This window comes from Cibotium barometz, chromosome 1, assembly GCF_041138505.1.
Source record: "Cibotium barometz isolate CiBa-2024 chromosome 1, ASM4113850v1, whole genome shotgun sequence".
NCBI lineage: Eukaryota > Viridiplantae > Streptophyta > Polypodiopsida > Cyatheales > Cibotiaceae > Cibotium > Cibotium barometz.
This window is the reverse complement of record NC_141046.1, coordinates 41,552,586-41,566,675: the sequence shown is the minus strand read 5'-3', so window position 1 is coordinate 41,566,675 and position 14,090 is coordinate 41,552,586. Positions and strand designations below refer to the sequence as shown.

The window sequence follows — 14,090 nt, the reverse complement described above, 5'->3', positions numbered from 1 at the left end:
TGTATCCAGGTAGATGGTGCTATGCCTTGCAAAAGAAGAGCGGACCACCATTGCAATGCATTGCCCTTGAGAAAAGTCGTGCACTTTTGAGGACTCAGTGTAATTACCACCAGAAAAAGCAACATCAAACTGCTGTAAAAAGGTAAGAGCCTTGAGCCTATCTTTGGTCCCATTGAATGTGTCAAATTTCACTACAGCTCCCCCTTCCTTATAATCCTTCGCCTTACCCATAGGCGTTAGGTTATCGTAATAAGGAAGTGGCTTCACAAGATTGCTACCCCTTGTATTCATGCCCATACTAGGGTCAACATTGCTAGTTCCCACACCTTGCATACCATGCAAGCTTGCGGATCCTCCCATGTTTCCAAACATGCCACTATGCATACAGGGCTGCATGCCCCCATACATGTTTCCTTGCATTTCGGGCTGCATGTCCCCATACATATTCCCTTGCATTCCGGGCTGCATACCACCATACATATTGCCTTGCATTTGAGGCTGAAAACTAGCTCCAAAATTTCCTTGCATTCCCATACCTCCTTGAGGATAACCCCCAGTCATAGATTGGAACACGAAACCACCGCCAAAATAGCCTGGATGCAAAGATTGCTGTGGAATAGGTGGCTGCCCGAAAAAAGGAACTCTGTGGGTTTGCACCGTAAGTGTTCTACATGTTGGAAAACTGTCCAAAAGCAGGATCCTGTGGGAAGGCACCACTGTTGCCCTGAGGTGGGTTCTTAGAACGCACCTTCTTTTTCTTCTTCTTTGGCACAGAAGGGGCCCTCATAATTTCAGCAAACTTCTCACTTTGCGTGAGCTGCATGAACACATCCACTACCCCTGCCAATCAGGCTTAGAGTTGGGCATCCTCTTCCTCTTTACTTGGCATATTTTCTGGCTGCGTTACATCCTCATAACGTGCATCTGCTGCTGCAGCATGTTCTCCTGCAAGTACATCCTTAGATTCAGTCCCCCCAGGAGTGGTCTCCTGCTCTTTAGTCATAGTCATCCTTATAGTTAGACATCTTACTGAAATTTTCAGCGACGACTTTCCTCGAGACAACCAGAGCTCACCCCCTTGGGAAAGTTGGTGATGGTCCTGTCAACGGAATCTTGAAACCGGCCTTTGGTAGAGACTAAAGTGCGGTAGACTAGCAGTCATCCACACACAGTTGTAATCCAGCAAATAAGACAGGCAAAAGGGAGCTAGAGTGCTCCTACATGAAAAGAACGACGACACCTGTTGGCCCTAAGTGCCCCGTACAAGGTGGTATGCTTAGTAATTAATGTTCCCGTTTATTTTCGATGGTTATTTCACACTTAAAATAGATGAAAAACAAAACTAACTCCAAATAACTTAATGCTGAAATTAATTACAACACGTGCATAAGATAACAATACATATTGGAAGTAAAGTTGAGAGACATATGATGAGCCAAATTGAGGGTTAAAGATGGGAAACCCTCCCCAAGATGGGAATTTATTTCTACTCAATCCAAGTACTTTAGGATTGAGTTCAGTTACAATCAACCTGATAGTGAAGAAGAAGTAATCTTCACTCTCATAGACCATGTAAAAGTCTATGACAATGAACATACAAAAACAAGCAATTATGCAAATGCATTTTCTTACAATACATAGATAGTGAGAAGCGCGAATGGGAGAGAGAGTAATTAGCCTTCTTGTTGATGTAGAGCTGTACAATGGCTACAACTTTGTACTTGATCCAAAGATGAAGCGCAAAGAGACTTTATAAAGCTGAAATTGGAGTAATAAGAGAGCTGAAACCTCATTTATAGACTTGCTGCAATAATGGACAGCATGGGAAAAGGTGGAAGATGGAGTAGTTACATCATGTGGAAGCGTTGATGGAGAGATAGGGGTTGTATCCAAGTGGTGTGAGCTGCTTTAGGATGAGTAGGGACTGATTTACGGGAGTTATGTGTAGAATGAGAGGAAAAGGGTTGTATTTATAGGAAAAGAGAGCCTCAAGGCTTAAGAGGGAAAGTAAGGCTGAAAAAGGCAAGTGTTCAACCACATGTTAGAAGGTGGGACAAGTGGAAACTCAAGTGACAAGTGTTGGGACACTCGTCCATTCTTTCTCTCTAGAACTTTTTGTGGTGAGGTGTCAACTGCCAAAAAATAGAAACCTCCAAATTTAGCAAGCACAATTAGGGTGCAAAAATTACTAAATATAGTAAGTGATTCCTAAATTTTAGGAAATCTCTATTTTTTAGGATTAGCCTTCTTAGGGCGAATTGAGGTCTCTATTTTTTAGGGGCTGGCCCTAGATTTTAGGGACCCCTCAATATGGGAGTCAAATGAAAGCTCTTTTCGTCCACATTCCCAAAACAGTAATGGTTTTTATGCATCTTACTCATGTAAAATGAAAATCAAGCAATCACTCTAACATAGACTTTAATTGGTAATGCCATCTTATCGATTGTAACTGTCTGTTCTGGTGGATCTAGCCCACACTCCCAGGCATCAATCCTTTCTATGTGCGAGCTTGATCCTGGTATACTTGAGTTCCGGCCATAGGCGCCCAATCAGGTCATATAGGTGGAAGTGTGCACTATCTATGTTCTATCCCACTGCGTGGACCCACGATGATCTATGGTCACGCACCAGTAGCCAGCTTCTATGCACGAATCTATCCAAATGAATGGTTTTTCTTGCTTATCTAAATTCAAAGGAAAACATGAAAAACATAGAAGAAAGTATAATTATTACAAAGGATACAAAGAATTCTTTCTTTCATTTTGCGTTGAGTCTTGGCACCCCTTTCGGTATTTCTTTATTCATATTCAATGGAAGAGTTCAACTCAGTACATCATGGCTTATACATATGCATGTCCAAACTGCCAGTCCTCTGGACCTCTTAGCATAGACGTTTCGCACAGCCCTGTGTCCCAAAACACCACACTGTTATTCACCTCTAATCAGCCAGTACATCCACGAGGCCTTGAATACGCATCTAACTGGCCCATGCACATAGCCAAAAACACAGCCATACATCAGTTCGTAATCTCTTCCAAAAACATGCTAAGTTTGCTCCTGTTTCTGTGCTCTTAGGCTGCAAATCCCTCCTCTCACAAGGGACCAGGAGAAACACTCCCGAACAATCCACGAGCCGGAAAAAGAAGAGCTTTAACCTGTGTGCGTTTGGCAGCACCCACAAGCTTGTAAAAGGGAGAGCGAGAATAGGAGCCGGCTGTCTCTGTCCAACAACACTCCCCCTGTTTCCCCTGCAACATGCCACCTTCCATGAGAAAGAGTAAGTGTGGGAGATGCTCTATTTGCTATCAAGAGCTGTCTGCAATACTGTGCCTCAACAGCCCAGCCCGCCAGTCTTCCACAACAAGAGAGAGAGAAAGAAAGCGTGTTGCGCCTCTTACAGTCTACTTGCCTATTTACAATGGAGAGAGAGGGAGACAGTCCTGCCCACCTGCAGTCCTGGCCACGTGTAGTCCAAAATTGCGCTTCTCTGTAGCCCAACCAATCGCCTAGAGAGAGAATAGTGCTGTGCATTTCCTCTTCTGCAGCCGCCTCTCACCAGAGAGAGAGAGAGAGAGAGAGAGAGAGAGAGAGAGAGAGAGAGAGAGTATGGGAGCCAGAGAAACCTGCGCATGTGTCTTCAGCCGACCAGCCCACCAGTCCGTTCCATGATAGGAAGTGGGAGAGAAAAGCTTGTGTGCCCCCGTAATTGCAGCAGTCGTCTCGTTGCAGCAGCCCCTATGTGCCAACCTTCTCTCCACGAAAAGCCTCCTCCACGTGCAGCCAGTAGCCCGACTTTTTCCCAAAGAAAAAGAGAGCTCCAAAAATAACGTGGGCCCTCCCAAAAAGGGCCACGACCACCAAAAAGGAGTTCTTTTAATTTTAAAAGGTTTTTTTAACCTTTTGTTCCCACTTATGGTTTGAATAAAACCTTTGTCCCTTTGGGACCCTTCAAAATTTGAACACAAGTGTGAACATTCAATAAATGTCTAGACACTTGTGTCCTGCATGCTGACCACCATGCCCATATGTTCGTTGCTGCACAAATTCACAAGGTGGTGACATCCCAACAAGGGGGGCAGCCTTGCGCAGGTTGGACAGCCCAAGAGAAGGTGGCTAGAGCATACAGAAAAGGCGTATATTTATATGTATAATTTTCTGGTCGTGGAGTGATTTTATATATAGGCCGACTGCTAATATGCATCCACCAACCAGCAGCTTAGCGGCTATAAGAGCATGGGAAAGAGAGTTAGAAGTCTTACAAGGGCCAAGAAAGCCAAAGGGGATTCCATAGCCAAGGTGAAGGTTGAAGGTCAAGAGTCCGATCAGCGGATCTACAGAATTCGCGTTATTTGTTCATCATTCTAATAAAGCAAATACACCATCCGTGGTGGGGGTCCTACAGAGGGTATTCGTTTGTGACTCTCTCTCTCTCTCTCTCTCTCTCTCTATTTCTGCACATATCTATTTATCTTGTACCTTATCTTCGTCACGAAAGATTGCTGAATTTTGTCCATTGAAGAACTGATTCTATTCATCAAGCTTCTGCATGTAACATGCAACTAGTGCAGAAATGTGACTCACTTTCAGCAAGTTTTTGCATCGCCTCTTGCTAAAACCCTTACTATGACATGCTCGTACATGATTGCTTTAGAATGTCAAAGAAATAATGGATGTGTAGGAAGCCTTTGAACTAGAAAGCCTATTTACGTCCATGGAGATACGCAATGCAGTCAAGGCTTTAGACAAATGAAAATCTCGTGGATGGGATGGATGGACTATGGAATTCTTTTTGCAATTCTGGGACCTGCTTGAGGCCATTGTTACTTATGATCAATCAATCATGGCAACATGGTGTTATGCATGTCATCTTGGAAAGAAGGACTAGTCAAATTAATGCTGAAGAAGCAGCTTTGTAGGAATCTTTTGGACTGGCGTTCTATTACTCTTATGCCTGCTATTTATAAGATCATCACTAAGATGATAACTCGGAGAGTCAAAAAAATCCTGCATAGAAGATTACATCAAGTCCAATATGGTTTTGTGCCTAGAAGACAAATGTCGGCATTGAGTATGCCAAATACTCACAACAGGATGTACTATTGCTGTAGATAGCTGTCGCAAAGGCCTTTGCTACCGTTCAATGAGATTTCATAGCTGCAGTGATGACAAAACCTGGTGTTGGGCCTAAAATGTAGCGAGTCATTTATTGGCTTGATCAAGACAGTACAATGCGTTGTAAATTGGAAAACGATTGTCCTGTCCTTGGATATTAGGTAAATTAGTTAGGCAAGGTTGTCCTTTGAGTGAATCACTATATGCAATCGCCACTCACCCTTTGCTTCTATATATTGACAAACTCATGGATCAAGGGCTTGTGCATGGTTTGCAATTGGCAGATGGTTGTAATTTAGTGGCACAGGCTTATGCTGATGATTCCTTTTTCTGTCCCCAAAACACTCTGCAAGATTTGCAAAGCCTTATGCTCTTCAATTGTTTGGGGAAGCTGCAGGATTGTTTATCAATTTTTCACAAATCCAAACTACTACCACTTAGAGCATGCGATTGGCACAAATTTTTATGCCAAGGACAGATTTTTCCACCAATAGATATTGTTAGACATTTGGGTTATCCATTGGGGTGGAATGTATCTGCTAGTGATGCTACAGACTAGGTCTTTTAGAAGATGAAAGCAAAAAGTGGCAATTGCCTACCTGGCCTTTACTTGTCCGCCTGAGGATAGTATAGTCCATCTTGATGGCTTATGTATGGTTTATCTTGTCTCTATTGGTATGGACAAAGAAACATATGATGAGGATAAGGTACCAGTTTTTCTCTCCATTCAGGATAGATGTTTCTTGGAGAGAAGTCTTGGGCAGGATATGATTGAGGGTCCAATGGTCCGGTCGGTGAGGTGGTGGGCAGGGCAGAGAAGCACTTCTATATTGATCCCCCTCATGGGATGATTTCAGATTCTTGGAGCCTCTAGTTATATGATGGATGTCCTATCCGATACCTGCACTAGGACCGTGGTGAGTGGGAGTGGAGGGATGCTTTTAACCCCATGAAAAGCATGCCTTTCGTTAGTTACACTGTGCGGAACGCTAGACACCTAGTTCTAGGACACATCTAGAGAATCCCTAATCTTAGACCTCAATGGGAGGCTTATGGGATCACCCTTGAGCTTTTTGGCAGAGGTGGTGGCACTCATACAAGGAAACGAAGACTTTCTCTTTCGTTTGGCTTTCTCTACATGGTGGTCTTGCCAACAACTAGCGGAGATCGGTCATTGGTGCTAGCCCAGCTTGCTCGAGATGGGCAAGAGCTTCAGAGACAATCTACCATTGCTTATGGGAGTGCAAGGAGGCACAGAGAATTTGGATTGCAATAGCACACGTTTTTGGAAGGATCCGGAGGGATGCTTACATTTGTTTTGGTGCTATTGCGTCATTGACACACTCAGGCCCTCAACTCAAGTTTGAGGGGAACGACAAAGATATGGTCACAAGGATTAGCCACAGAGTCAATCGGCGGTGCCTTTTCACGACTTGCTAGAGTCGGTCTACGTTTCACCAGCACAGAGGTCAGGAACTGCATGGGAGATCTTGCTAGCATCACACCCTAGCACATTTGGAAGGCTAGATGCACTGAGGCCATGGAGGGCACTTCGGTTTATGATACACGGTGCATTTACAGGATTCGGTGTGATATAATCCACACGCTCATGGCCACTTGGGCCAGGATTCAGGGATCCTCAATGGCTGCAAAGAGAAAGCACGGCCAATTCATGAGAGTGGGATCATGGCATCTTGTTTACTTCCACTCATGTGAAACCTTGCTAGCACCACAAGGCACCAGATTGACTGGTTGATATTTTCTCCTTGCTTGATCTCCCTTTTTGTCAAAAGCCTAAGAGATTTCTTCTAATGCTTGGTTTTCCATAGGACTTCCATGGTCTGAGACATACCCAAAGTGGGAAGGCACGTGACCTGAAGGGGTACCCGTGTCCCTGAAAACACCCCAAACCATAAGTGATGAGGCCCTTGCATGAAGTTCTCTGTGATCCAATGGTTGGGTATGGCTGCTTCAATCTGCATAATCCTCTGACTAGTGCCTCTCAAGTGCTGTGTGGGAAGCATTCTCTCATGCTCCGTGAAGCTTTTAAGCCTCTTCCAATCCAACACTATGGGGAAAAGAGTCGCCCAGACAGCCCAGTGGATATGCGCGGCTGCCCCAAGAATTCTACTGTACTCATCCAGAATCAAGTCATTCCACACAATGGGCGGCCTGCTAGCCTCCTCAATTCACGGCGGAGGTATATGAACCAAGAAACTCCTCATGTAATCCCATGCATGGCTGCCCCAAGATGTCTACCATACTCATCCAAAATCAAGTCATTCCACACAATGGGCCACCTGTTAGCCTCCTCAACTGACCATGGAGGTATATGAACCAAGAAACTAATCATGCAATCGTAGCCTCGCAAAAGAGATCTCACCAGAGGCAAAGAAGGTGGTTGGTGCAGCTCTGCATCCAAAAAGATAAAATGTGGGCTGTAAATCCAATTACCTCCCCTAATTGGAGTGCACCTTGTAATCTGTTGGCAAAAGAAATTCCTTCCAAGGCCAAGCTACTCTCGCCTTGGTGTGTACAATGCCATCTAATTTAGACCAAGAGAAGTTCTGAATAAGCTGACGAAGCTGGCCAATGCATCCCTTATGGAAAACCCAGCAAGACATGACAAAACAAGTAGTTGTCACCAGAAGCACTTGGTTAGCTACCAAGGCTCGAGAGGCCAAATCAAGCTTCTTGCTCATAAGGATAGGAGAATATTCTCAATATTCATTATCATGTTTTGGCAAGAAAAGCAACTCTGCTGTCCACTTTTCTTTGGCTCAAGAGCAGCCTTGGATAGTGATGATTGCAGCTGTGTGTATTGCAATTAAAACAGACCCTTTTGGCAGATGGCAATGCACACATTGGGATTTACTCTTGGAAAGCTGCAAGGGAAGATACCAGGCTGTCCTTTCACTACTAGACTGATAGTTGATTGGAAAAAGTCCTCCAATACTTGCATTGGTTTGGAAGACCATTAGAGATAGGTAACTCATTGAGATTGGAGAGCATTCACTGGAGTAGAGTTTTTCTGGAACCTTTGGCAGTTCAGGAGCCAAGGAAAGCCTATTTTCTTTCGACTAAAAATATACGTCGAATCCAGGATGTCTCTCCGGATGGTAGGATACTTACATTCCCACAGGCGTAGAGGATATGAAATTTGGGCATGCATTACAGGTTTGCCTTGGCAGAAAATTAGAGCTTTGTTGCAACAATTTGAAGTGATTCCACCTGTCATTCGAGACAACAAATTGTTGAATTGGATGTTGCAGAGAGAGGAGCTGGGTTTTCCCAAACACCTGTCACAACTCACTACTGCGCGAATATATATATTGATTATTTTGGAGCCGTGGATTGCTACTCATTCGAACATGCTTTGGAATATGGATAAGACAGCCAAGTGGAAAAAATATCTCCAAAAGATTTGGACCAATAAATCGCCATTAAAGTAGAGAGTTTTCCTTTGGCGATGCTTGGGTGGAGTGCTACCTGTTGGTGAAACTCTAGCCAAAAGAAGGATAACTTTTAACTCTAGACACAGTCTCAAATCGCAATGAGACTGTGTCTCATTTACTATGGGCTTGTTTCGATACCAGAGATTTCTTGCTTCGATTATCTGTTTCTTTGGCTTCTAGATTTCTAGGATGTTGCTTCTCCAATATTTGGGAGATATCACCAAAGAATGGCTGATTATGGAGGTTTCCTCACTTGGACATGCTTTTGGGCACTTTGGACACTCTGGATTGGCCGCAATCATCTGATCTTTCACTCTACACAGATTGACAAATATACTCATACTTTCGTCGGTCTTTGCGTCAATCTCTTTATGATTGCCATAGACCACAAGAGATGGACCAGCTGCTGTTAGACTTGTTTTTCCACTGTTTTTGATCTTGAAGTTCTCCTCACTTTTGGGGCTTCTTTCCTTGTATAGTGAAGTAATAGAACAATGCTTCTTACCAAAAAAAAAAAAAAAAAAACTGTAGCAGAGAACTGACCTGTACCTGACTTTTCGTCTGGTTGAGGCACAAATGTAGATGCATGCACATGGGCTGAGACCAGGCAAAAACTGGTCGCCAAATGGCTGATGTGTGTTTGACTGCTGAGGGCTGCGTTTCTCCTCGGGGGTTGCACACAGGGCTGTTTGAGACTGCACCTCGAATGAAATGTTTTTCTTGCTTGCATTTGTGCTCTTTGCAGGCTGCACACAGGGCAACCAGTTTGGCACAAATGTTTATGTGAAGATGAACCGTGGGGGGTGGGGAGCTGGGGTAGGGGGGACTTGACCTTGGCTTATCCCACAACTCCCCACACACAGGTCCCCTTACCCTCCCCTCTCCTTTTTCTCTTCCCCCTCTTTCCTCCCTCTGCCCCCCCCTTGAAAACAATATTCTTTTATTTCTCATCTTGCATCGACAGTATTAGGCTGATACTTTGTACCAATAGCAAGTCAAAAGCAAACCTGAATGTGAGACCTTCCATAAAACAGCCTGAAGTAGTATATATATAAACCTTAACAAAAATAAGCCTGAAAATTACTAAAATTAAGTGGATGATAGTCAAATATCAAGACAATGTTGATAGACCTTCAGTCCAAAGTTTGTCAACCAAAGTCAAACCCTAGGCAACACGAGTGTAACCTTGGTCCATTCTGGTTTGACAACCTGGTCAGAATCAAGGAAGACCGGTCCCCTTTTGAGCTCCTTAGTCTGATTGTGATGTCTTTCTTCTGTGACTTGCCAGTTCCAATGATGCACATTGTTTCTCAAACGTTCCTTCAGTTATGTCTAGTGACTGAAGGAAGCCAAAACAACTGTTAGTCATGTCTAGTGACAGACATGACTAGTCTGATTGTGACTTGCTGGTTCCAATGATGCACATTGTTTCTCAAACGTTCCTTCAGTCATGTCTAGTGACAGAAGCCAAAACAACTGCCAGTCATTGGATGGTCCATACATCCAGCTAGAAGCAAGATATGATGCCTGATGCAAAACATATTGTGCCATCTAAGAATCTTTACAGACAGATCCGAAAAGGGGAGATATCCCTTGTGGGTGGGGATATCTCCTGTTGGACATGCAGGGGATCTGTCTGTCATACAGGCTTAATATACATTGATTGTCTATACAGGATACTGTAGGCATTGCTCAAAAGATCCACCTTGTGTATGCAGTGGAAAAGTGCAGCGCCAGTTTGTGCCGTTAAAGCGAATCCTAGCAGCAGTTATCAATGAGGCGGTGACACCAACTTCTTGTTATTATTATCTGGCTTTGCTGCTAAGAGATGACTCGAAGCTTGTTCTTGCCTTCAAGGTAATCTGCCATGTCATGATATTTGGGTGCAAAGACGTATTCTCAGCTAAAGCTACTTACTGAGTTGTTAACATTTGAAATAGCTTGATTTTATCTCCACATGCTTGCTTTGGTCATAACCAGGAAGTGCGGCCTCCTCTTAGCGTGCTTATTCCAATCTGGAAAGCACTATGTGAAGCTGTTGGAAATTAGTGAGGATTTTCAGTGCGAGCATAACCTTCAACGGAGAAGACTCGAACCTCAAAGATGACCCACAATAAATCTTGGCCTTGTTGCAATACACACTTCCACCCCTGCACATTTTAGCTATATATTATCTCATATTGTGCTGTTTAATGTGTTTGCTAAGTCTCATACTAGCCAAGTGAGACCAAGCCCTTCGGAAACCCATTGAGCAGCCTAATGCTTGGGCACCGAGGAGAAAAATTTTCTTATGACTCTAGTTTTTTGGTTTGTTGTTTGTTTTGGGTGCAGCTTAAACTCTGTATCCGTCTTATTTCCCTTCATCGATTGGCATTTTGTATTGCTTTTTTGGTATCCATTGGTTGACGTTTGTCACTCTATGAAGTAGTCTGCAAGTGCTATTTTGAATGCGGCATACTTGTTGAGTGCATATAGTGCTGAGCAATAGTCTAGAAAAGAGGACACTTTCATCAGGTCCAGGTAGAGCCATGAATTTTTGACTCATTGCACCAAATCATCAGATGGCCTCTCAGGTTAAGCATATCACCTGGTGGGTGTCTTCTTTCAACAAGCAGAAATAAGAACAAGTCGTCGGTGTCATTGGGTAGGAAAGCTCATCATTTTGTACTTTGTTATACATTCACATAGAGGTTTCTGTTAGCATACTCTCCAATTAGTGGTATTGTAAATCTTTCTCAATTTAGAATTCATCCTTTCATAAAGAAAGCTCGGGCTAAAATGGAGCTCACAGAAAATTTTGTGAGCACGTGGATCTTAAACATGTAGAGATGCGTGTGGATCTAAAACATGGATTGGGATTGCATGTGAGATCGAAAGCAGTGCATTTGTGTTGTGGAAACCTCAATGAATCGAGTAGCATTAATTCAGGAGGAGAAAGAAATGAAATGGATGTTACAGGGTATGGTTGAAAGGCATGGAACTGATTGTAGCAGAAAAGCATTATTTGATCGTGTTCCAGATCATTTAAAAAAAGTGTGTTTCTAGGTTTGATCTACTGGTATGAATGACATTAATGTGATTGTATATCAGATCAAGGTGCAAGCTCCCTTGTACTTCACCTCCAAAAATCAATCGAAAACAATGAGAAAAACGAAAACTTTACTTGAATGCTTGGATGGAATTCGACTTACTAATTCATTGACTAAATCACAGTTCTAATGGATAAAGCGTTACATAGATTAAATGCCTATCAACACTGGTCTCAAGAGGACAATGCAATCAGCTTGTCACTGTCGTGCACCCTCTTGGCTTAGATACAGGGATCATCCGTCTTGCCAACTGACTAGTTAACAAAAAACCAGATAATGCAAGAGAAACACAACAAATTTGAGCAACAGGTAATAAGCATAATTTGATTATATTGACTAAGGATGTCCAAGAACAGATAAAACATGAAAGAGAGTATGCTGGTTTTAATGTGAGTTGGTACTGAATCGAGATGCCACTAGGGTGGATTTGAACCCGATACCACCTCCTCAAGATAATGACAATCATAATCCTTCCATGCTTCTTCTAGAAGTGAGAGAGGATCCCAAAACTATATTTGCCATTGAAGAATCAATATATCATAACGCATATACATTTGAAACCTTGTTAGTAGCTAGGTGCTAGGGCTAGAATTCCACAATAAGAAATCTTGTGAGTAGTTACTAGGGCTGATGTAGATTTGATTGGAGTTAACGTAGGAAGTGATATGGGTAGGTTAAGTAGTATTTAGGTAGGTGCTTCTAATAATTTGGGAAGAATAATCGACCATTATTTTTGAGCTTTATGCTTGTGTTAAAGGTTATATTTCAAATCCTCAATCTTACCTCTTGGGCCCACTCCATGTGCGTGTGTAAGCAGCAATCCCCCCCCCCCCCTCTCTCTCTAGAATTGGTGCATACAGAATTAAGCAGCAGAAGTCTCCTCTCTCTCTCTCTCTCTCTCTCTCTCTCTGTCTCTCTGTCTCTCTCTCTCTCTCGCTCTCTCGCGCACGTGTGCGTTCTGTTGCTCTTTCAATAGAATTTTAAGGGAGGTGCCTCTCAAGGGGGATTCCTTCTCTGTTTGTCTCTACATGTATGAAAAAAGATTATAGTGGTTGTCTTGATACACAAATCAATATGTATGGGATGAGAGTAGCACCATAGTATATAGATCCCAACTAATCACTATGAAGCTCTTACTATTGTATACCATGCCTTTGTACGAGACATTATGTAGGAGACATTGTTCACTATTGAAAGGCTGGTTTTTTTCTTTAAAATATTTGTGGGAAGGTGACACCATTGAGGTGATAACATTTAGCCCCAGTCAAGTGATCACATGACTTAGGAAGATATTTTTCCCCTCTCTCTATGTGTGTATGTGTGCGTGCACACACATGCACGTGCGTATATGTGTGCATACGTGCATATGAGCTTCATAATCCTACTTAAAGGAGATATAATGTGGTGAGATATCCATACTCCTTTATTAATTTGTTCAAAGTTAGATAATATAAAGCCATTATAACAATCAATCAAAAGATCCAATCGTGCAATATTATAACCATAATCTATCCAACATTCATCATCTCACTATGTATCCAATAAAGAGTTGACAAGAATCTAGGTAACCATCAGCTACAAAAGTAATCCACCATTTAGGTATCACAATCATCACAAAGACCTTTGGTAGGAGAAAGCCAAAAGGATTGCCTATCCCTATATATCATGAGTGTTGTTTTGTTTCCTTTTCACTCATATTTTGAGTCAGTGCCATTGAGATCTTGCTAAGCAAAAACTATATTTAATTGGCTCTCATTTATTTTCCTCTAATAAGCAATGTGCGTCTCTAGCTTTTGTATAATTTGTGGTGCAATAACGATTCCCCGCAGTAGTCTAAGGATCAAAAAATTAAGCATACAATTTCAAGACATAAGGAAGTACAAAGTTACAACATTACCAACAACTATAGTGGACCATGCTTTTTTAGGACATGGTTGCATATTGGTGGTCTAGTACATTGTTTGTTTTTGAGGTACTTTCATTTTGGATGAACTCCCCACTTTGGGACCCTTTTCTTGGATATCTTTTGGTTTTCATCTTAACAAATTTCTTATGCCTTCTTCGTATCACTTAGTCTTGCTTGGTCATTTCTTACAAGTCTATCCTTGTATTTAAAGTCTCTTTCCAAATGTTTATACTTTATTCTTTATGCATGGACATTATTCTCTCCAAATGTTCATACTTTATTTTTTATGCATGGACATCATTGTCTCCAAATGTTCATACTTCATTCTTTTTGCATGAGCATCATTTTGAGAGCATAGCACCTTTATAGTCTCTTTTTGTTTAGCCATCTTCAATTATTGTAATTCTTGCAACTTTTTCTCAATTAGGTACATGTTTTGTTTGTTCATGGATTCTACATCTTCATTCTTCAGTTTAAGTTTATGTATCTACCTCTTCATTTGTGTGTCCTATAGTAACTCAATATCTA

General features: G+C 42.3%; 1 protein-coding gene across 1 annotated transcript in view; it reads left to right on the top strand.

The window, feature by feature from the left end:
• LOC147642015 (phosphatidylinositolglycan-like protein) overlaps positions 1-10,949 on the top strand; it is a 92,503-nt gene extending 81,554 nt beyond the window's left edge. The window contains exons 4-5 of the mRNA XM_086802149.1: positions 10,286-10,424; positions 10,548-10,949. Of these exons, the coding sequence (XP_086658275.1) occupies positions 10,286-10,424; positions 10,548-10,616 (208 nt within the window). The 3' untranslated portion in view covers positions 10,617-10,949. The remainder of the gene's footprint in view (positions 1-10,285; positions 10,425-10,547) is intronic.
• Positions 10,950-14,090: the final 3,141 nt, after the last annotated feature.